General features: G+C 39.1%; 1 protein-coding gene and 1 pseudogene across 5 annotated transcripts in view; one reads left to right on the top strand and one right to left on the bottom strand.

Annotated features, from left to right (window-relative positions):
- Nucleotides 1–21,675, bottom strand: part of TESK2 (testis associated actin remodelling kinase 2) — a 138,551-nt gene that overhangs the window by 50,239 nt on the left and 66,637 nt on the right. For 3 of the 4 annotated variants that reach the window (XM_082455318.1, XM_082455319.1, XM_082455317.1), the window contains exon 3: nucleotides 17,047–17,168. The exons of the other annotated variant lie outside the window; for it this stretch is intronic. In XM_082455318.1, coding sequence (XP_082311444.1) covers nucleotides 17,047–17,168 — 122 coding nt within the window. The remainder of the gene's footprint in view (nucleotides 1–17,046; nucleotides 17,169–21,675) is intronic. 4 annotated transcript variants of the gene reach the window in all.
- On the top strand, nucleotides 1,590–17,040 carry LOC309657981 (BCL2/adenovirus E1B 19 kDa protein-interacting protein 3-like pseudogene; annotated as a pseudogene). Its single transcript has one exon. The product of its transcript is annotated as a BCL2/adenovirus E1B 19 kDa protein-interacting protein 3-like pseudogene (transcript).

Here is a 21,675-nt window from a genome sequence, read left to right as displayed (position 1 = left end):
TCAAAAATGTTTTCCTAATGGGATACTATGGTAGACAGAAGATATCCAAAGATGTCCATGTCCTAATCCCTAGAACCTGTGAATATGTTATGTTAGTAGGCAAGTAGAATAAATTAAACTGCAGATGGAATTAAGACTGCTAATCAGCTCACTTTAAATTAGGGTGATCATCCTGGATTAGCAAAGTGGGTGCAATGTAATCACAAGAGGTATTCAAAGGTGGAAGAGGGAGGCAGAAGAGTCAGTATCAGAGGGATACAATGTGAAAAAGACTCAACTGGTCTTGGCTGGCTTTGAAGATGGAAGGGGACTACAAGCCAAGGAATGCAAAACAGACTCTAGAAGCTGAAAAAAGTAAGAAAATAGATTCTCCCCTAGAGCCTCCAGAAAGGAACATAGCCCTCCTTGAATTTAGCCCAGTAAGACCCATCAGACTTCTGACCTACAGAACTGTAAGATAATACTTTTGTGTTGTTTTAAGCCATTAGGTTTGTGGCAATTTGCTACAGCAGCCATAGAAAACTAATAATAGATACATAATCAAAAAAATTTATGGGTCACTATTCTATGTTATAATGCTCACAGATCTATGATAGACTTTGGGATTTGACTCTTTCTAAACAAGCATAAGGAAAATAATAATGTTATTATGTTCCTTCGTGGCATTTACATCCAGTGGGTCAAATATTTATTGAACTCTCAGTTATGTATAAAGCTCAGAGTTAAACACTAAAGTTTAAATGTTATCCCTTCTCAAAAGTTTATTACCTAAACAGAAGAATGAGGGAGAGGTGTGATTACAGTCTAAAACACATCTATCTATCCTCATTCTGAAAAACAAAACACTGACACTACTATCAGACTTGGACCTCTTCAATTCTGCATAATAGGACCTAGTAAGAGGTCTGTGGCCATTGTATCAAAGCTGTCAGGAAAATTACTACTTATTGCTCACCTACAATATACCTGGAAACTGTGCTAGGTGTTTTATAGGTACTACCTGAGATGAAATTACCCCCATTTTAACATCTAGGAAAATGAGGTTCAGAGTATTTAAGTGACTTGACAAAGATTAGAGGAGGTACTGGAATCTGGATCTATTAGGCTCCAAAGCCTATGCTTTGTTCTGTGACAATCACTATGGAAGAAAAAGGCCAGTGGTTCAATAATAATTTCATTTTTGATTCATAAAAAACTATCTATCTATAAACTAATGAAAATCTTACTGGTTAGCTTTATAAGCCTTTCTACTGCCAACTTTGAGCAATAAAAGCACCATCCATATTGTAAGAGTTCTTCTGACCTGTACTGGTCTTTCCAGAAAAATGTCTGACTCCAAAGTTTGGTAAAAAAAAACAATTAAGAGGCCTGAAATAAACCTATAGTAAAATATTAAAATGTGGGGCTTCCCTGGGGGCGCAGTGGTTGAGAATCCGCCTGCCAATGCAGGGGACACAGGTTCGAGCCCTGGTCCGGGAAGATCCCACGGAGCAACTAAACCCGTGCGCCACAACTACTGAGCCTGCGCTCTAGAGCCCGCGAGCCACAACTACTGAGCCCGTGTGCTACAACTAATGACGCCCGCGCACCTAGAACCCGTGCTCTGCAACAAGAGAAGCCACCGCAATGAGAAGCCTGCGCACCACAACGAAGAGTAGCCCCTGCTCGCCATAACTAGAGAAAGCCTGTGCGCAGCAACGAAGACCCAACGCAGCCATAAATAAATAAATAAATTAATTAATTAATTAAAAGATAATAATAAAAAAATAAAATGAACTGCTTTGTATTTTACTCCCAAATAAAGCAAAGATACCAACGCTCTCTTAGACTAGAAAAAATTACCAATAACCAAAAAGGAGAAGAGAGGGAAATTGCTCAGAACTCAAGTCCCAAAAGAGCTATGAATTTAGATCCATAAAAAAAGGAGTACTATCCTTGGGTAAGGCTTGCTGCAGTTCAAACGTGTTTTAGAGGTATTACATCATGGAAAACTGGTTGTGCGAGGTCATAGATACGAAAACTCATAAGGAAAACTCAGCTGAACAGACATTAACCACCAGAGCCTCACATCAGGTGACACTAAGCAGAGCTGGTTCAGTCTGGCTTTCTCTTTCCTCTCCATGGTTTTTATAGTCCAATTTTAAGATAGCTAAAGGCAGAATAAACATTCCACAGCCATCACTAGATCATGTCAATAGCACTATATATAATAACAAAAGGACAAATCAAGTTCATGGTCAAATTTTACTTTTTCTTAGTGAAACAATACAAATATCTAAAAAGTTTAAATTAGATCCGCTTGCTTATAAATATTAAACCAGTTTAATAAATATAAAAATATCCTAGATTTCTGAGAGAAAAATATCCTCTATCTTGAATAACAACTGAAAGTAAAATGAGACTAAGAATGAATTCATTCTGTATTTTCTTTATTTCATAGAAAATTTTAAACCACATTGCTCAAAACTGCCATGCAAGCAGCAAAATACCAAGTCTCCTGACAAAGGCAGAACTATTAATACATATATGTGCAGTGACTTTAAATGTTCCCAAAATGCTTTTTTTTTTTAAATCCAGGAAGTTCAGAAGAGAACTAACATCCACAAACCCAAGTATATAGATTGTCTCCCCAAGCACTGAAAAAGCTTCTTCCCCCTTCCCAAATTTATCCTTTAGTCTACAATTACTCATAAACTCACACCAAAATAGCAAAATATAAACACAAACTTCAAATTCTGTGAGCATACTTCTGAAACACTCTCCCAATGATTTATTTCTTCCCCAATTCAATCCAGCAAGCATGTATCAAGTAAATACTAAGTGCAAGGTTTGTACTCTCCATAGATTAACAGAACACTTAAATTTTTTTTTTACGACCTGTCACATATGTACTAAGCACAGTGCCTGGCAATGAGGATCAAGTGGGGGCCGTAGAAATAAACATGATGGTTCCTTCTTTAAGGAGTTCACAAATAATGATAATAGTAGATAACATTTACTGAGCACTTATAATGTGTCAGACACTGTTCTAAATACTTTATAGGAATTACCTCATTTAATCCTTATGAAGACATTATGTAATAGGTACTATTACTCTCTCCGTTTTACAGATAATAAAACTGAAGACAGATTAAGTGGCTTCCCCCAGGTCACACAACTAGCAAACGGCAGTCAGGACTGGATCCTTAACTCTTTTTTTTTGCTTAACACGTTATCTGTTTATTGTTGTTTGGATCCTTAACTCTTAAGCTTTATGCTATACAGCCTTATTATATGATGCTTCAGATGATTATAATAATAGCAGCATCAATAATAAAAATAACAGCTAAGATTTAGTGCCTTGCATTGTGATAAGTTCTTTTTTTAAAAAATAAATTTATTTACTCTATTTTTGACTGCGTCGGGTCTTCGTTGCTGCGCGCAGGCTTTCTCTAGTGGTGGTGAGTGGGGGCTACTCTTCCTTGTGGTGAGGTGGCTTCTCTTGTGGAGCACGGGCTGTAGGTGCACGTGCTTCAGTAGTTGTGGTGTGCGGGCCCTAGAGGGCAGGCTCAGTAGTTGTGGCGCATGGGCTTAGTTGCTCTAGCAGCATGTGGGATCTTCCCCGACCAGGGCTTGAACCTGTGTTCTCTGCAATGGCAGGCGGATTCTTAACCACTGCGCCACCAGGGAAGCCCCATGATAAGTTCTTTATGTATGTTATTTCATTTAATCCTCCCAGTGAAACCGAGCAGGACCCTGTGGGGCTCCTTGGCACAGAAGCCTTTCAAACATTTGCTGATCTGGGAAGGGAGAGGATGCAGAGACAAGGGAGGAGTAGTCAAGAAACAAAGTGCAGGGGACTTCCCCTGTGGTCCAGTGGTAAAGAATCATGCAGGGGACGCAGGTTCGATCTCTGGTTGGGAAACTAAATTCCCACATGCCGCAGAGCAACTAAGCCTGCACGCCTCAACTAGAGAGCCTCTGTACCACAACTAAGACCCAATGCAGCCAAAAATAAAAAATAACTAAAAATAAAAATAAAAAAACAAGATATTCGTTAAAAGAAAAGAAACAAAGTGCAGTGTTGCTGCCCGAGAACAAGACGGTCCTGCTGCGACAATGTCGTCTCAGTACAGCAGCCACTGGCCCCAGACAACAACAACTGTGAGGAAGGTGAACAGTCTCTGCCCCAACCAGCCGGCCTCAGCAGTTCCTGGGTGGAGCTCCCCATGAACAGCAGCAATGCCAATGATAATGGCAATGGGAAAAATGGGGGGCTAGAACATGTACCCTCCTCATCCTTTATCCACAATGGAGATATGGAAGATTCTTTTGGATGCACAACATGAATCTGGACAGAGTAGTTCAAGAGGCAGTTCTCACTGAGATAGTCCTTCCCCACAAGAAGTTGGGCAGATCATGTTTGATGTGGAAATGCACACCAGCAGGGACCATAGCTCTCAGACAGAAAAAGAAATTGCAGAAGGAGAGAAAGAAGTGGATTCTTTGAAGAAAATCGTAGACTGGGTATCTGATTGGTTCAGTAGACCTGAAAACGTTCCACCTAAGGAGTTCCACTTCAGGCACCCTGAACATTCCATTTCCTTAAGCATGAGGAAAAGTGGAGCCATGAAAAAAGGGGGGATTTTCTCTGCAGAATTTCTTAAGGTGTTCATTCCATCTTTCTTCCTCTCCCATGTTTTGGCTTTGGGGCTAGGCATCTACACTGGAAAACGACTAAGCACACCTTCTGCCAGTACCTACTGAGGGAAAAGAAGAGCCCCTGGGAAAGAGTGTGACTTGTCAAGTGGTGTACTGTCACAGCAGTTTATTTGAACTTGAGACCATTGTAAGCATGACCCAACCTACACTCTATTTTTACATATCCAAGTTCCAGTAACTCTCAAATCCAGTATTTTAGTCAAACTCTGTTGAGGCATTTTACTAACCTCATTCCCTTTTTGGCCCGTAAAACACTTTAGAATTTCCTAACAGAGTTTACTGTTGTTTAGAAATTTGCAAGGGCTTCTTTTCTGCAAATGCCACCAGCTGATTATTTTTAATTTTGTCAACAATGCTGTTGTCTCCTTTTAGTACCATCAGACTTAGACCTGCATCATTCATGGTATAAATTTTACTCTTGCAAGATAACTCCCATCTTTCTCTTAAAATGAGACCAGGTTAGCAATGATATAAAAGCTTTATTGTTTTGTTTTTCAAGACAAAGGCAAGCTTCTCTAAGCTTGAATTTACAGTTATTAAAAAAGAAAACAAAAACAAACAAACAAAATAAGACACTAGAAAAAAATACCCTGGGCAATAAAAAATTATTTTAAACCAAAAAAAAAAGAGAGAGAAAAACAAAGTGCAGCCTTGGGGCAGGGCCCTGGTTCCACCTCAAGGGATACACATAACAATATCTTTGAGCTCTTCTACAGAACTAAAACCCCCAACAAATGGAAGACGTTAGCATTCTTCATTCCAGAGAAGATCACAGTTCGATTAACCTCAAGAAGCTCATCAGGAGACCACCTAGGCCAGATTAAAGGCATGCAGGCCCTGTACACACCCTGATCCTTATCAGCAACCCCGCCCTTGAACCACTGCTATAAAACTCCTCACCAAATCTCCCCAGGTTGGGACACACAGTTTTTCAGGGCACAAGCCCGCTGTGTCCCCCTTTGCCTGGCAAAGCAATAAAGCTATTCCTTTTCACTTCACCCAAAACTCTGTCTCTGAGATTCGATTTGGCACCAGTGCAGGGAGGCCAAGTTTTCGGCATCACCATCAACCTGGTACAGTAGTACTATTATTATTCTCTACTTCACAGATGAGAAAACTAAGATTACAGAGGTTACATAACTTACCTAAGGTCCCCTAACTACTAAGAGACACAACCATCATGAACCTCTCCTCTGAATTCCAGACTTGTTTACCCAACTGTCAACTTGATATCTCCTGATCTCCCATCCCCAAACCTGTCCCCTATTCAGTCTTCCCCAATGTAGTTACTGGCAATTCAATTCTCCCAGTCATTCAAGTCAAAAACCTAAATAAGAGTCATTCTAGATTCCTGCTTCCTTGTGCTAATATCCCACACCCAGTCCATTAGGAAATTCTATTGCCTCTACTTTCAAAAATATCCAGAATCCAATTACTTCTTCCCACCTACACTGCTACCCATAGTCCAAGCTCTCTCTAGATGACTGCAGTTGCCTCCAAACTTAATTTTCCTCAGTTATAATTTACAAAGCTTCAAATAGGTATATAATGAAAAGAGAACCCAGGGCTGCCCATATCACCACTGAATCCTACTCCCCTGAGTAAGTAACAATTCTTTTACTGTTTCTTCTATTTACCAACACAGCTCTAGCTAACTAACATACTTATACTGCTATTTCTACCTTCTACTGACTTTCCAGTGTGGAAGCTGAGGGTTCCAACCCTCTTAAATTACTTCCTTTCCAATATTGGGTAAAAGACAATTTTGGGTAAAATCAATATTTAGGAGAAAAAAAAACTCAGCATTTACATCATTATGACTGATTATAATCATTACTAAGCCAAGTAATATATTATGATTACATTTTATTTCTTGCACAATTTTTAATGTTTTGCCTAATTTTTCATGTGCTCAGTTACTATATGCCTACCATTAATTCTTCCCAAAGCCTCCAAGAGAATTGTAAAATTCTTCTGAATATGAATGTCCACCATGTCAAACACATCTGGAAATCCATGAATTCTTTCCTTAAACCTCACTCCTCAATATTTCTCCTGGAGTTCTTGATCCCCCCGCTCCAGTTTGGACTGCTTATTCTCTAGACTGTTGTCCAGCAGTCACCCTGGGTCTTGCTATCACCCTTCTTTCCAGATCTTACACATTCCTTTTTATTTTTACTTAGTTGTTTTGTTTACCCCCTTGTTTTTGATGGGACACATCCTCCAGAAGCTTCAAAAGAAAAGGCTCATGAGAGGCAAAGTTTTCAAAATGTTGCATGTCTGAAAATGTCTTTACTCTCATGCCTGACTGGTAGTTTGACTGGATATAGAATTCTAAGTAGGAAATAATTTTCTCTCAGAAAGCATTGTTCCATTGGTAGAGCTTCCAGAGCTGGTGTTGAGAAGTCTGATACCATTTTAATTTTCAGTCTTTTATATGGCATCTCGTTCCCCCCCACCCCCACCCATGGAAGTGCTTAGAATCTTATTTTTATTGCCCATATTATAAAATTTCATAATCATATGCTCTGGGGTGGGTCTTTTTTTTCATTCATTGTGCTGGGCACTTGGTAGGACCTTTCACTTTGGAAGTTCATGCTCTTCAGTTGTAGAAAATGTTCTTGTATTAGTCAAAAACAGACTTCCTAGATTGATCCTTTAATTTTCTTATCTTTTCTCTCTTATTTTCCATCTTTGGCTTTTCTCCATTAATGGATGATCTCCTCACCTTTATCTCCTTGGCCTTCTAGTCAAATGGTTTAAATAAAACCATAAGTAAATAATCATATAGAACCATATATAAATAAATAATTATATTTTAAAATTTCCAAGAATCTTTGAGAATCTTTGTGGTTCTCCAATTATTACTATTTTATAGTATACCATTCTTGTTTCATAGATGCAGCTCCTTCTCTAACCTCTCCTGGAAGGATATATATTTAGAAGATAGTAATTAGAAGGTTTTTTGGTAGTTACATTTTAAAGTTTTCTTCTTTTACTTGGGGCTCTTCAATTTCTCCAAATCCACCGATTTCCTGGCAGGTGGTGGGGGTGTGGGTGGGAGGCAGATGATTCCTACCTGCTTAAGAGCCATGTGATAGAAGAGGACTAGAAGTCTCAAGAGCCTCACCATTCAGTATGCAGACAATCCCTTCATCTCCCTCTTCTCAGTATAACATTCCTTCCCCATCTGCTGTCATTTTAGATGCTTACCTAGTATGAAGGTAGGTAAGCATTCTAACATTCTGGTTCAATTTTTTCCCCAAAATAAAAATTCATTTCTTGTCGGGGTGGGTGAGACTTAACTGATTAGTTGCAAAGAATGGGGATGGTGACTTTTAGGCCCAGTTATCCCTGAAAAGACTTTCAATAGTCCTCCTATTTTCAGCCCAAGCCTGACATCCACCTTCAGATCCAGAGGTGAACTGTAAGTTTTGTAGGTTTCTGTGATGCAAACTGGCTTGCTTCTATGTAGTACCTGCTTCTATAGATACTACTTTATAGGCACTGGAAATATTGGGTTGGCTAAAAAGTTCATTCGGGTTTTCCATAAGATGTTACGGAAAAGCCCGAAAGAACTTTTTAGCTAACCCAATACAGTGGTGAACATTATAAAGTTCTACCCTCAGGGAGCTCACCCTACCCTGGAGGCTATAAACAATAAGTAAACAAATGAATAAATAAGATATTTTCAAAGATGATAAGAACTATAAAGACAAAGCAGAATGAGGGGATAAATAGTGATATTGGATGGCTATTTTAGACAGGCTAGTCAACAGAAGTCTCTATGAGGAGGGGATATCTCAGAAGAAGCATGCCAAATGATTCTGGGATAAAGACGTTACTATAGGAAATGGGAAAAGAAAGTACAAAGACTCTGAAGTAGGAAAGAGGTTGGTGTATTTGAGAAACAAAAAGGTCAGTAAGGGTGGTGGTTAGGATGGTGTAAGCTACAGGAAGAGTGATCAGAAATAAGGTCAGAGAGGCAGGAAGGACAAATTAAGGCCTTGTACATCAAAGCCCAGAGTTTAGATTTCATTTCAAGGGTGACAAAAAGTCACAGAAGGAAATTCAGCAGTGGGGGATGGTATGATCTGATTTACCTTTTTAAAGTTCAATCTGGCTACCATGGGGCAAGAGGGGAACTGAACTAGGATGCTGGCTTGTGGAGGTAGTAAGTAGTAGGCAGACAGGGCATATTTTAAAGATAATGCTAAACTACTTGAAGGTTTGAAGTAGGGTGTAAAGGAAAGATATTAAGGATGACACCTAGGTTTTCGGCCTAAGTAACAGATGAATGGCAATTCCATTTGCTGAGATGGGAGAGGTCTAGAAAGTAAAAAATGGGGGCGGGGTAGGAAAACGATCAACAGGGGTCCATAATATGTACTCAGTAAATGGTAGCCACTGTTCATATTAAAAATCATCTTCCATTATATGTCAATTATATCTCAATAAATTTTTTAAAAATCACCTTCTTTCTGGGGTTGTACTACTTCACTCTCCACAGACGATGACATAAACAGTACTGAAGCTTATTCCACATTTTATTTTACAGAAACTTTCTGGTTATATGAAATTAGAACTTAGACTCAATTCCTAAGTCATTAGACTTTCTACCTTAGTACAGAGAAGAGAAAACAATATTAAGACCCCCCCTTACCAATATGCTAGTATTATAAAATTTGCTTTGAGGGCTATATCGACACTCTTTCACCTAGTTACTCACTAGGATTACAATGATAAAATCAAAAAGATGCACTTTAATCCATCGTTTTTATTTATTTATTTATTTAAAATACTTTTTTAAAATGTATTTATTTGGCTGAGCCGGGTCTTAGTTAAGGCATATGGGATCTTCGTTGCAACACACAGGGTCTTTTAGTTGCAACACGTGGAATCTTTAGTTGCGGCATGTGGGATCTAGTTCTCTGACCAGGGATTGAACCTGGGCCCCCTGCATTGGAAGCACAGAGTCTTAACCACTGGACCACCAGGGAAGTCCCAATCCATCATTTTTTTTTTTTTTTAATTTAGTTTTGGCTGTGTTGGGTCTTCGTTTCTGTGTGAGGGCTTTCTCTAGTTGCGGCGAGCGGGGGCCACTCTTCATCGCGGTGCGCGGGCCTCTCACTATCGCGGCCTCTCTCGTTGCGGAGCACAGGCTCCAGACGCGCAGGCTCAGTAGTTGTGGCTCACGGGCCCAGTTGCTCCGCGGCATGTGGGATCTTCCCAGACCAGGGCTCGAACCCGTGTCCCCTGCATTAGCAGGCAGATTCTCAACCACTGCGCCACCAGGGAAGCCCCCAATCCATCATTTTTAAATGCTTCCCATTTATTCTGAACAGCACACACACAGACACAGACACACACACACACACACACACACACTCTGAGATAATATATTTTTCAAGCCTGATCATTTAAAAATTATTCAAGGACTTCTCTGGTGGTCCAGTGGTTAAGACTCTGTGCTTCCAATGCAGGGGGCCTGGGTTCAATCCCTGGTCAGAGAACTAGATCCCACATGCATGCTGCAACTGAGACTGCATGCTGCAACTAAGAGTCCACATGCAGCAACAAAGATCCCACGTGCCATAACTAAGACCCAGGGCAGCCAAATAAATAAATAAATATTTTAAAAATAAAATAAAATAAAAAATAAAAATTATTCAACATTAACTCATTGTGATTTCTAACCTGGTCCATTCCCCTCTTTTAACAAAAGGAGAAACCAAAGCCCAGAGGTCAAATAACTTGTCCAAGAGAACACAATTAGGAAATCATGGAGTGGTGTTAAGTGCATAAGAGGAATATTTGAAGATAAGGCTGAAAAAACAGATCAGACATTAGCTGTCAGCCTAAAGAATTTTTGACTCAATTCTGAAATAAATGGGAGCCACAAAAGGTTTTTAAGAAATAAGCTATACAATTAGAGCTATGTATCAGGAAGAGTGAAAAGGTGGGCAAAAAGATAGGAAAAATAACTCACTCTAGGCAAAAGTGAAGAGGACTGAACTACAGATGCATAAAGGAAGGAACAGATGCAAAAGTCTTTGAAGATTTAGAATCAAGAGCTTAGCTTCTGCTTAGAAGCAAGGAATAAAAGGAATAACCAAAGATGACTTTGGGATTTTCATAATGGGTAACTGGAAAGAGTGCTCTCTTAATAGCTGAGAGTGGGAAAATACCCTGCCGTATCCTCATAGCATTAGCGGATATTAATCTGTTTCTTAGATGTACAGTTTGCTTCCTCAGGAGACTGTTTGGAAGACAGCCCTCTACTTCTCTTCTATTCACCATGATATTACCTAGCACAGGGCTGGACTGAGTAGTTCCAAACAAATATTTGGTTATTTGAAAGCATATTCTTCATTTTAACAAAATGGCAATCATATTGTTGCAAATGGATTCTGAAGGGAAGCTCAAACAATTGTGAAAAAAATTGGTAGACAGGAAAATAAATTCAGAATGGGGCCTAAAGAAAAGTAAGCATGAGAATGTGAACAAGGAGTCTAAAAGAAATATTAAATTTCTCATGGCATGAAGAATAACAAAGGGGTATGAGAACAAATCTTGGTACAGGTCCTCAAAAAGGCCATTGGGGAGTGGAAGTGAGCAAGGCATGGTATTGGGTTACAGATCTTGAGCATAAGACTTCCTGGCATAAACAACCTTATTCACAAGAGGCCCAAACTATCAGTCCCTGCACTCAACAAAGCACTTCACTGTTCTTTTTTTTTAACTGATAAATTAGAGCAACTGATGATAAAACAACCAATCTTAACTGTATCCATGTATTAAAAAAAATACATACACACAAACAAAATATACACACCTACTTGCCTCTATGACTCATCAGGCCCACTCCTTTCCTTCCAACTAGAAATCTTAGGAGGGAGAAAGATAAAAGGAAAAGAGGAAGTAGGGAGGTTGGGGTCAAGAAAAAGAGAGAAATAAAACTGCAAAAATTCAGCTCACTCACTCCTGCTGGGCACAAAATAGCTGTGCCAGCAGAGGACCAAGCCGTGCCCAGAGGATTAGATGCCCACCATCTGGCAGGTCATGCAGATACCCTTTTTTCCCAAGTAGGCCTTCAAAATCACTAATGCAGCAATTTTCAACGTTTTCTTTGTTTTTAAGTGGAGATCTTTTCTTCAAAATTCTTATATGGAAGTTCAATATAAAACAGATACAAAGTGAAGCTACTCTGGCTGGATGAAGCAAAAATGGAAACCGAAAGCCTCATCTGCTCAGCAACCTCCCTCCTGGGGTCAAGCCCCTGAGGAGGCATATCTGTGAAAATCCTAGGGTTCCAAGAGATGGATTCATCCCAATTTAAATCTTATAATCTCAGTATGAGGGAAAACTTTGGTTCATACTTCTGCCTCAGCTTTTGCACCTATAAAAACTAACTAACCTATGCTAACAGCTTGAAAATAGACTAAGAGCCATACTAACAAACAGTAACAAAAAATTTGAATTATAAAAAATATAAAGTATTAACAATAAATTTCTAAGACAACTTGAAAAGCATTTAGGGAATAAAAATTCTAAGAATTTTGAGACTGGAACATAGTTATGCGTAGTTGATATTTAAGGCATCCTAGGGAAGTATAAAAAATGCTTCTACTGCTATAGTACTCCTCTGGGTAACAAAAGCCAAGAGGACTCTGCTTGCTCTAGGCACCTGGTAGGATAATTTCCTTTTGTTGTATTCAAAACATACAATGAAAGTAAAGACACAAAAACATGAAAGATATAAACAACTAGAACTTCTTTAAAAAGGTAATCCATGTCCATGCTTTTAACTGCACTATATTTGAGACAGATGGCTTATGCAGAACAAAAAAAGTCACCATCAGAGTGCAAACCCACCATGGTTAACAATAATCATAATAATTTTCATGCTTACTGTGGATTATAACAGATCCATAGGCTTTACGTACATTATCTCATTTGTTGGTTTATTGTGAAGATCAAGATAGAATTAACACTACCTTTTACATATTAGAAAACTTAGCTGACAGCAAAGAATATGATTTTTTGTATAAAAGGGAACGGTGTGTCATTCCTGAGCAAAAGAGATAGGCTAAGAAAGTAGATCAAGGTGACATCAGAATAGGAATGGTATTCATCACACCACCACATTTCCAGGCTGAAACACATATATATTTAGTGAAACAAGAGCAAAGATGTACATGGACTGTAGGCCAGGATGTCCAATATAGTAGCCACTAAGCTTCATGGGGTAATTTAAATTTAGTTCGGTGTTTGTACTAGCCACATTTCAATGCTTATTAGCCACATGTGACTATTGGACAGCACAGATAAAGAACACTTCCATCATTTCAGAAAGTTCTATTCTATTCAACAGCATTACTCTAGCAGAAAACCCTTGAATGTATTAAAAACAGCTGCAGGACCTCCCTGGTGGTCCACGGGTAAGACTCTGCACTCCCAATGCAGGGGGCCCGGGTTCGATCCCTGATCAGGGAACTAGATCCCTCATGCATGCTGCAAAAAAAATAAAAAACAGACCCCGCATGCCGCAATGAAGATCCTGAGTGCCGCAACTAAGATCCAGGGCAGCCAAAATAAATAAATGAATAAATTTTTAAAAAAACAACAAAAAACAGCAGCAGACCCTCAACAAATGCTTGGTGAGTGAATGAATGATAAAAGACAGACGGGATGCAATGAGACATTTAAAAAACTAGCCAGAGGAAAAGAAACTAATAATAATAGCTAACATTTACTGGGCACTTAACACAAGCCAGGTGCTTTATATGGACTAAATTAATCCTCAATAACAACTCTATGAGGGATTTACTGTAATTTACCTCATTATAGATGGGAAAACTAAGGATCTCAGAGGTTAAGTAACTTTCCCAAGATCCACAATTTGAATCCAGGCAGCTTGATCTAGAATCTAGAGTCTCCGTTTTTAATCATTATACTATACTATTCTACTTCTTATATAACAATTATATTTTTATTTTAATTTTTTTTAGATTTTTTTGACGTGGACCATTTTTAAAGTCTTTATTGAATTTGTTAAATATTGCTTCTGTTTCATATTTTGGTTTTTTGGCCATGAGGCATGTAGGATCTTACCTCCACCACCAGGGACTGAACCTGCACCCCCTGCATTGGAAGGTGAAGTCTTAACCACTGGATCACAAGGGAAGTCCCTATAACAACTATATTTTTAAATTTTGCTGTCATGGAATAAAATTTGTTTAAAGTCAATCTTCCCATGCAATCACCAGTCAAGTTCATAGTGAAGAGAATAAAAAAAAAGAAGTGGTGAATAAAAAAGATGGGCAGGGGCTTCCCTGGTGGCGCAGTGGTTGAGAGTCTGCCTGCCAGTGCAGGGGACACGGGTTCGAGCCCTGGGCTGGGAGGATCCCACATGCCGCGGAGCAACTGGGCCCGTGAGCCACAATTGCTGAGCCTGCGCGTCTGGAGCCTGTGCTCCGCAACGAGAGAGGCCGCAATGGTGAGACGCCCGCGCAGCGCGGTGATGGGTGGCCCCCGCTCGCCGCAACTAGAGAAAGCCCTCACACAGAAACGAAGACCCAACACAGCCAAAAATGAAATAAAATAAATAAATAAATTAAAAAAAAAAAAAAAAAAAAGATGGGCAGGAAATACACCAAATGTTAACACTAGTTTGATCCCTAGATGCTGAGATTAAGGAAAATTTTTATTTTCTGGTTTTTGCTAATTCTATTTTCTAAATGTTCCACAGTGATGCTGTATCCCTTCTGCAATAATAATAAAACAATAAAAATACTACTTTTTAAACAAGATGAAAATATAATCAGCTTAAGAATTCCAAAGCAGGGACTTCCCTGGTGGCGCAGTAGTTAAGAATCCGCCTGCCAATGCAGGGGACACGGGTTTGAACCCTGGTCCAGGAAGATCCCACATGCCGCAGAGCAACTAAGCCCATGCACCACAACTACTGAGCCTACGCTCTAGAACCCGTGAGCCACAACTACTGAGCCCACGTGCCACAACTACTGAAGCCCACATGCCTAGAGCCCGTGCTCCACAACAAGAGAAGCCACCACAATGAGAAGCCTGCGCACCACAACGAAGAGTAGCCCCTGCTCGCCACAACTAGAGAAAGCCTGTGCGCAGAAACGAAGACCCAACGCAGCCAAAATTAATAAAATAAATAAATTTATTTTTAAAATAAATAAATAAATAAAATTACTGGCTGAATGTTTTTGTAGTGGACTAGGAAGCCAATAATTCTATACAAAGGTATAAAGTTTCAAGTAAGCAGTATAATCTAATTCCATAATTTTCTACCACTGACCACACATGTAAGTCATACTTAAGTTATATGATTTCTCTTTAGTCCAATATAAATATTAGCCTTAAGCAACCCTAAGTAAATTGCACTTTTAACTTTTCCAACTCTCTTACACAGATGCCCTACTTTAATATATATTGACTTAAATTTTCTAATTTGGTTTCATTTAGAAATACACTCACCTCACTAAAAAGTCAAGATAGGGACTTCCCTGGTGGCGCAATGGTTAAGAATCCTCCTGCCAATGCAGGGGACACAGGTTGGAGCCGGGGTCTGGGAAGATCCCACATGCCGCGGAGCAACTAAGCCCTTGCGCCACAACTACTGAGCCTGCACTCTAGAGCCTGCATGCCTAGAGCCCGTGCTCCGCAACAAGAGAAGCCACCGCAATGAGAAGCCCGCGCACCGCAACGAAGAGTAGCCCCTACTCACCGCAACCAGAGAAAGCCTGCGCACGGCAAAGAGGACCCAATGCAGCCAAAATAAATAAATAAATTTATTTTTTTTAAAAAGTCAAGATAGAGTGAGAAAGATTCATATACAGTAACCCCTTGGTATCTGCAGGGCATTGGTTCTAGGACCACCCCACCCCCTACCCTGTGAGGATACCGAAATCCACAGATGCCCAAGTTCCTTATATAAAAAGGCATAGTATTCACATATAACTACACACATGCATATACTCCCATATACTTTAAATCATCTCTAGGTTACTTACAATACCTAATACAATGTAAATGTTATACAAATAGTTGTAAATACAATGTAAATGCTATGTAAACAGTTGCTAGGCACAGCAAATTCAAGTATTGCTTTTTGGAACTTTCTGGAATTTTTTTCCCAACTATTTTCAGGCTGTGATTGCTTGAATCTGTGGATGCAGAGCCTGCCAATATGGAGAGCTGACTGTACTGATTACTAGAAAGTAATGATTATATAACCTTATTATACATACGAATAATTCTCCTTTAAAAAGGTAAACTATGTCTCCTCAAGTGAGTGCTAACAGTTAAGAGTAGATAGCCTGGGACTTCCCTGGTGGCGCAGTGGTTAAGAATCCTCCTACCATTGCAGGGGACACGGGTTCGAGCCCTGGTCTGGGAAGATCCCACATGCCACGGAGCAACTAAGCCTGTGTGCCACAACTGCTGAGCCTGTGCTCTGGAGCCTGTGAGCCACAATTACTGAGCCCACGCGCCTAGAGCCCGTGCTCCACAACAAGAGAAGCCACCGCAATGAGAAGCCCACGCACCACAACGAAGAGTAGCCCCTGCTCACAACTAGAGAAAGCCCGCATGCAGCAACGAAGACCCTACGTAGCCAAAAATAAAATATAAATAAATAAATAAATTTTTTTTAAAAAGTAGATAGCCTGGGGGCATAATTTTATTTTTATTTTCACTGATTTAATTATGATTCCTCCTAAACCAATTTAAGAAAATTAAATAACCACTAAAATTATCTCTCTTGGATAAATTACTAATTCAGCAATAGGTAACAACTGTTCTAATGAGCTGCTACTAAGAGTAAAGCAATTTGAGAGACATAAGGAAGTTGCCTTATTTTTAAAAAATATTTTATTTATTTATTTATTTGTTTGTTTGTTTATCTGGCTGCGCTGGGTCTTAGTTGCGGCACGCGGGATCTTTTAGTTGCGGCATGTGGGATCTTTTAGTTGTGGCATGCGGGATTTTTAGCTGTGGCATGCGAACTCTTAGTTGTGGCATGTGGGATCTAGTTCCCTGACCAGGGATCAAACCCGGGTCCCCTGCATTAGGGGTGTGGAGTCTTAGCCACTGGACCACCAGGGAAGTCGAAAGTTGCCCTATTAAATGCAGTTAATTACCAGAAAATTAAGTCTCAGTAGGTAGAAAAAGACCTAGAGCACAGCTAAATCCCAGCAAGACAGATTTAGCATGAAATCTTGAATCCCTCTTTTCAGCTTTTAATACTATTCTAACAAGTCTCCAATAATGTTTCGGCTTTCTCACTGATCCCCAGAAGGAAGGAAAAGCCATTACCTAAGGATGTTGGGATGGGAGAGTCTATTCATGAGCTGCACTTCTTTCAGCATGTTTGCACGGTTACTGCTCAACGTGTTCATCTTAAGAGCCATCACCTGGCCAGAAGCTCGGTGGCGCACCTAGAAAATAAAATGGGACAAAAAAAGAGGCTCAAGGGCGGCAGCTAAATATGAGGTCAAAGCCTCCACGTGTAGAACATGCCAAGATGTTTTACTGCCAATTTAGATAAAATAGACATGGTAAGGGATGTTTTTCTATAAACTCTGATTACATTAGGGTCTCACTTCCATTAACAAAGATAGATTTATTCCATCGAAGACCAAAATTGTTTCCCATTAAGCTGGCTAGAAACACATTGTTAATAATACCTCAAGAAATCATGTCTTTAAAATTTTAAAAAAATACCTTAGGAAAAAATGGGGAAAATTTATTAGGTTGGTTTCTTAAGGCCAACATTGCTGAGTCTCAGCAAACTGAAAGGAAAAAGTCTCTTTTGTGGAATTTTAATTGTGCACAGAAAAGATTCATGCATAAGCCTTATATAACACATAATGAACGATAAAACTGTCTTTATAGGACACTAAACCCACATCCTCAAAATCTCCCCCAAGCACCATAAAATGTATATCTATAAGAAAAAAACGCATTGCATGTTAAATATAGAAAGAAGGCAGTGAATCCTTTGGAGCTAATACTGTAGTAACCCAACACAAAGTACCTTATAATTATTTATACACACTCAAGTCAGATATAAAAAACATGAGCCACACCACTCACACTATTACCCATATGCACAGAGCAAAGTCTACTTCTAAAACATTCATTCTCTGTAGATTCAATCTATTTTACATGTAAAAATATTATTTTATAATTTCAATGCACACTCAACAGGTTTAAAAAAAAACACAATACTTGCAAGAAAATTAACTATGTTTTCAGCCTCTAAATCTGGTGTCAGTAGTAGCAAAATGAGACTATCAGAGAAAATATTTTGCCTTACCCAAAAAAAGCTCAATTATTCACTTAGATATGTGTTTCCTACTGAGAAATTATGAATGAGGCAGTAGAACAGTTACGAAGTACCAAGGACCTCATTACTTTCTGGTTAAAAAAAATTCATTTCAGGGTTTCCCTGGTGGAGCAGTGATTAAGAATCCACCTGCCAATGCAGGGGACACGGGTTCAAGCCCTGGTCCGGGAAGATCTCACATGCTGCAGAGCAACTAAGCCCGTGCGCCACGACTACTGAGCCTGCGCTCTAGAGCCCGCAAGCCACAACTACTGAGCCCGCGTGCCACAACTACTGAAGCCCACGTGCCTAGAGCCCGTGCTCCACAAAAGAGAAGCCACCGCAATGAGAAGCCTGCGCACGGCAACAAAGAGTAGCCCCCGCTTGCTGCAACTAGAGAAAGCCTGTGTGCAACAACAAAGACCCAACTCAGCCAAAAATAAAATAAATTTTAAAAAAAAAAAGAATGATTAAAAAAAAATTCACTTCAGATCATGCACAACAGGGACTTGCTATGCAAAAATGTCATCATCCTATGGACTTTCAGAGTATTGTTTCAGTGTATTATTTCCAGTTGACCAAGTGGAAATTCCAGTAGAAATCATGACAATCTACTTAATTCTTCAATCTCCAGAAATTCTTTGACATGACAATAGCCCCAGAAGTTTAGTATTAATATAGAACAGACATCACAGCTTATCTTAAAATTCAAAGAAACAATGCTTCAGAGTGGCCAGACACAAGAAGGGGAAGGAAGAAGCAAAACACTCAGAGCCACAGGAACCCTGATCAGAAGAACTGAGGCAGAGAACACTGGCTGTCTCTCCACTCTTCTAGATCACTTAGTGAGATTTGGAACCCAACTCTCTTCCTAGTGCATCAATGATTCTGTTGTCATGTACCTCGTGATTGATGAAATAGAAGTGGTTTTCCTTTTCAGATCCTGCATGGATAAGTTAAAAGAGACATTTATATACAAAGAACACACTGACAGTATTTTTCCAACTCTATTTACAGAAAACATCTGTGTTGTAATAAGGGCTCTCCATTCTGAAACTCACTCCTCTTTTTTTTTTTCATCATCTGAAAACTATCACTGAGTTGTTTTTTTTTTAAAAGTCTGCTTTTAAGAAAGTTTAATATTGGGACTTCCCTGGTGGCACAGTGGATAAGACTCCACGCTCCCAATGCAGGGGCCCTGGGTTCGATCCCTGGTCAGGGAACTAGATCCCAAATGCATGCTGCAACTAAGAGTTCGCCTGCCACAACTAAGGATCCCATGTGCTGCAACTAAGGAGCCGGCGAGCTGCAACTAAGGAGCCCTGGAGCCTCAACTAAGGAGCCCGCCTGCCACAACTAAGACCCGGTGCAACCAAATAAATAAATAAATATACAAATAAAAGAAAGTTTAATATTAAAATAATGTGTGAAATTTAGGGATAAAAATTTGTTTCAAACTAATCATAAAAAACCTTACTTCCTTAAACAAGTGATGAACATGTCCATAACATTGTAGTTGTCTTTCATTTGCATAAAGTATTTTTCTTCTTTCTTCTTAGCCCCTCAAATTCTACCTATCTTTGAAGGCCACACTCAAATATCCCCTTCCTCTCTGAAGTCTTCCTTGACTCTCTCTAGGAACTATTTGTGGTATCCCTCTTTATACTGCCTCAGAACAACATTCAGAACACCAGTATACCACTCATCACATAGTTCTGTACATAAATACCTCCTCGCTAGGCTATAAAGCATCGTGAGACCAGGCTCTATGTTGTATTAATCTTTGTCTTGCAGTGCGTAGAAGGCCTGGCACATCATAAGGGCACAGTGAAAACAACAGCAACAACAGTTAGTTAAATGATACTTCTAATGTACTTTCTAAGGCCAGTGAATCATTTATTTATCCAGGTAATTTCTTTGGGGGGTGGTGCTTTTCTTTGTTTTTCTCTTTTTGGTGGCAGAGATTTGGGGGGAGGATGCAAACAGAAAAGTAGTATAAGATTTGGCTTAAATTTTCTGGAGTTTACCATCTAGAAAGGGACAAACAATAAGCTATATGACTAGTCAGATAAGAAAGAGAATAAAGAATCAAATACAGCATGAGAGGTATTTATATGAATGTTGATGCACTTAGGGAAAAACTTCATGGCACTTCAGTGACACCTCCAAGAATTAATAGATTTGGACAGATTTTTTAAAGTACAGAATAGACTACAGGTGATAAAGAAAAAAGTACCATCAAATTTAGAGGTTCACAGAATATAGGGAACCTACCTAAATGCAGGAGGATCTTCAGTCCAAGTTGTCAAAACCATGAAAATTAATTAGCCCTCAAATCTACTTAGATTTTCAGATTAAAGGGAAGGCCTATTTCTGCCTAAGTTTGTCCTCTACACATAGATCATTGTTACTACTACTAAGAGGATTCCCAAGAGATTGATATCTTTAAATATCTTTAATTTTTTTTTTAATATATAGAATTGCCATATGATCCAGCAATTCTACTTCCAGGTATATATCCAAAATAATTGAAAACAGGGTCTTGAAAAAATATTTGTACACCCAAGTTCATAGCAGCATTATTTACAATAGCCAAAAGGCAAAACCAATCCATCCATCGACAGATGAACAGATAAACAAAATGTGGTATATACCATAATGGAATATTATTCAGCCTTACAAAGGAAGGAAATTCTGACACATGCTGCAACACGGATGAACCTTGAAGATATTATGCTACGTGAAGTAAGCCAGTCACAAAATGACAAATACTGTATGATTCCACTTATATGAGGTTCCTAGGGTAGTCAAACTCATACAGAAAGAATGTAGAATGGTGGTTGCTAAGGGTTGTGGGGAGGGGAGGAATTTGGAGTTGTTTAATTGGTACAGAATTTCAGCTTTGCAAGATGAAAAGAGCTCTGGAGAGTGTAGCACAAAAACGTGAACTGAACTATACACTTAAAAATGGTTAAGATGGTAAATTTTATGTTATATATACTTTATCACAATTATAAATAAAAGAAGGAAGGTAAGGAAGAAAAGAAAGGAGAGATGGAGAGAAAAGAGAAGAGGAGATGTGAGGAGGGAAGCAGAAGGGAGAGGATCACCAAGGTAAGGAAATTACTACCTCTCCTTGACTTTTAAACTCATCTGATGCTACCACAGGATCTTCAAATCCACTTTCTAAAGAAGAGCATAGCAGAGTGGTGAAGTACTCGAGCTTTGGAGATGAGCAGACCGAATCCAAGTTTTAACACTTAAACAATTAGAGTGACTTCTCATTGAAGTCTTCTGTTGTAAAATGAAGAGAATAATAGTCTCTGTCTCACATGGAGGATAAAATGATGTTGTTATGTTAGATAAACAAAATAATGTGTATAAAATACTTAACACAGTGCTTGTCACATAGTAAACATTCAAATAAATAGGTGTTGTTTTTAATAAAAATAAGAAACTATATGTTCATAAGAATTTAGCATATCAGGTGAGTTTGAGATGATATAGAAAATGTACACTTGTAATTTTAAGTAAAAATAGCAATATTCAAATCTGTATATGCCCCTGAGATTGTTTATTTATTACAAAGGGGAAAAGATACCTTTACAATGGAGAGG

This window comes from Balaenoptera physalus (genome assembly GCF_965194825.1).
Source record: "Balaenoptera physalus genome assembly, chromosome: 1".
Lineage (NCBI taxonomy): Eukaryota > Metazoa > Chordata > Mammalia > Artiodactyla > Balaenopteridae > Balaenoptera > Balaenoptera physalus.
Note: the sequence above shows the minus strand (reverse complement) of the source record. Positions and strands in the feature narration are given on the sequence as shown.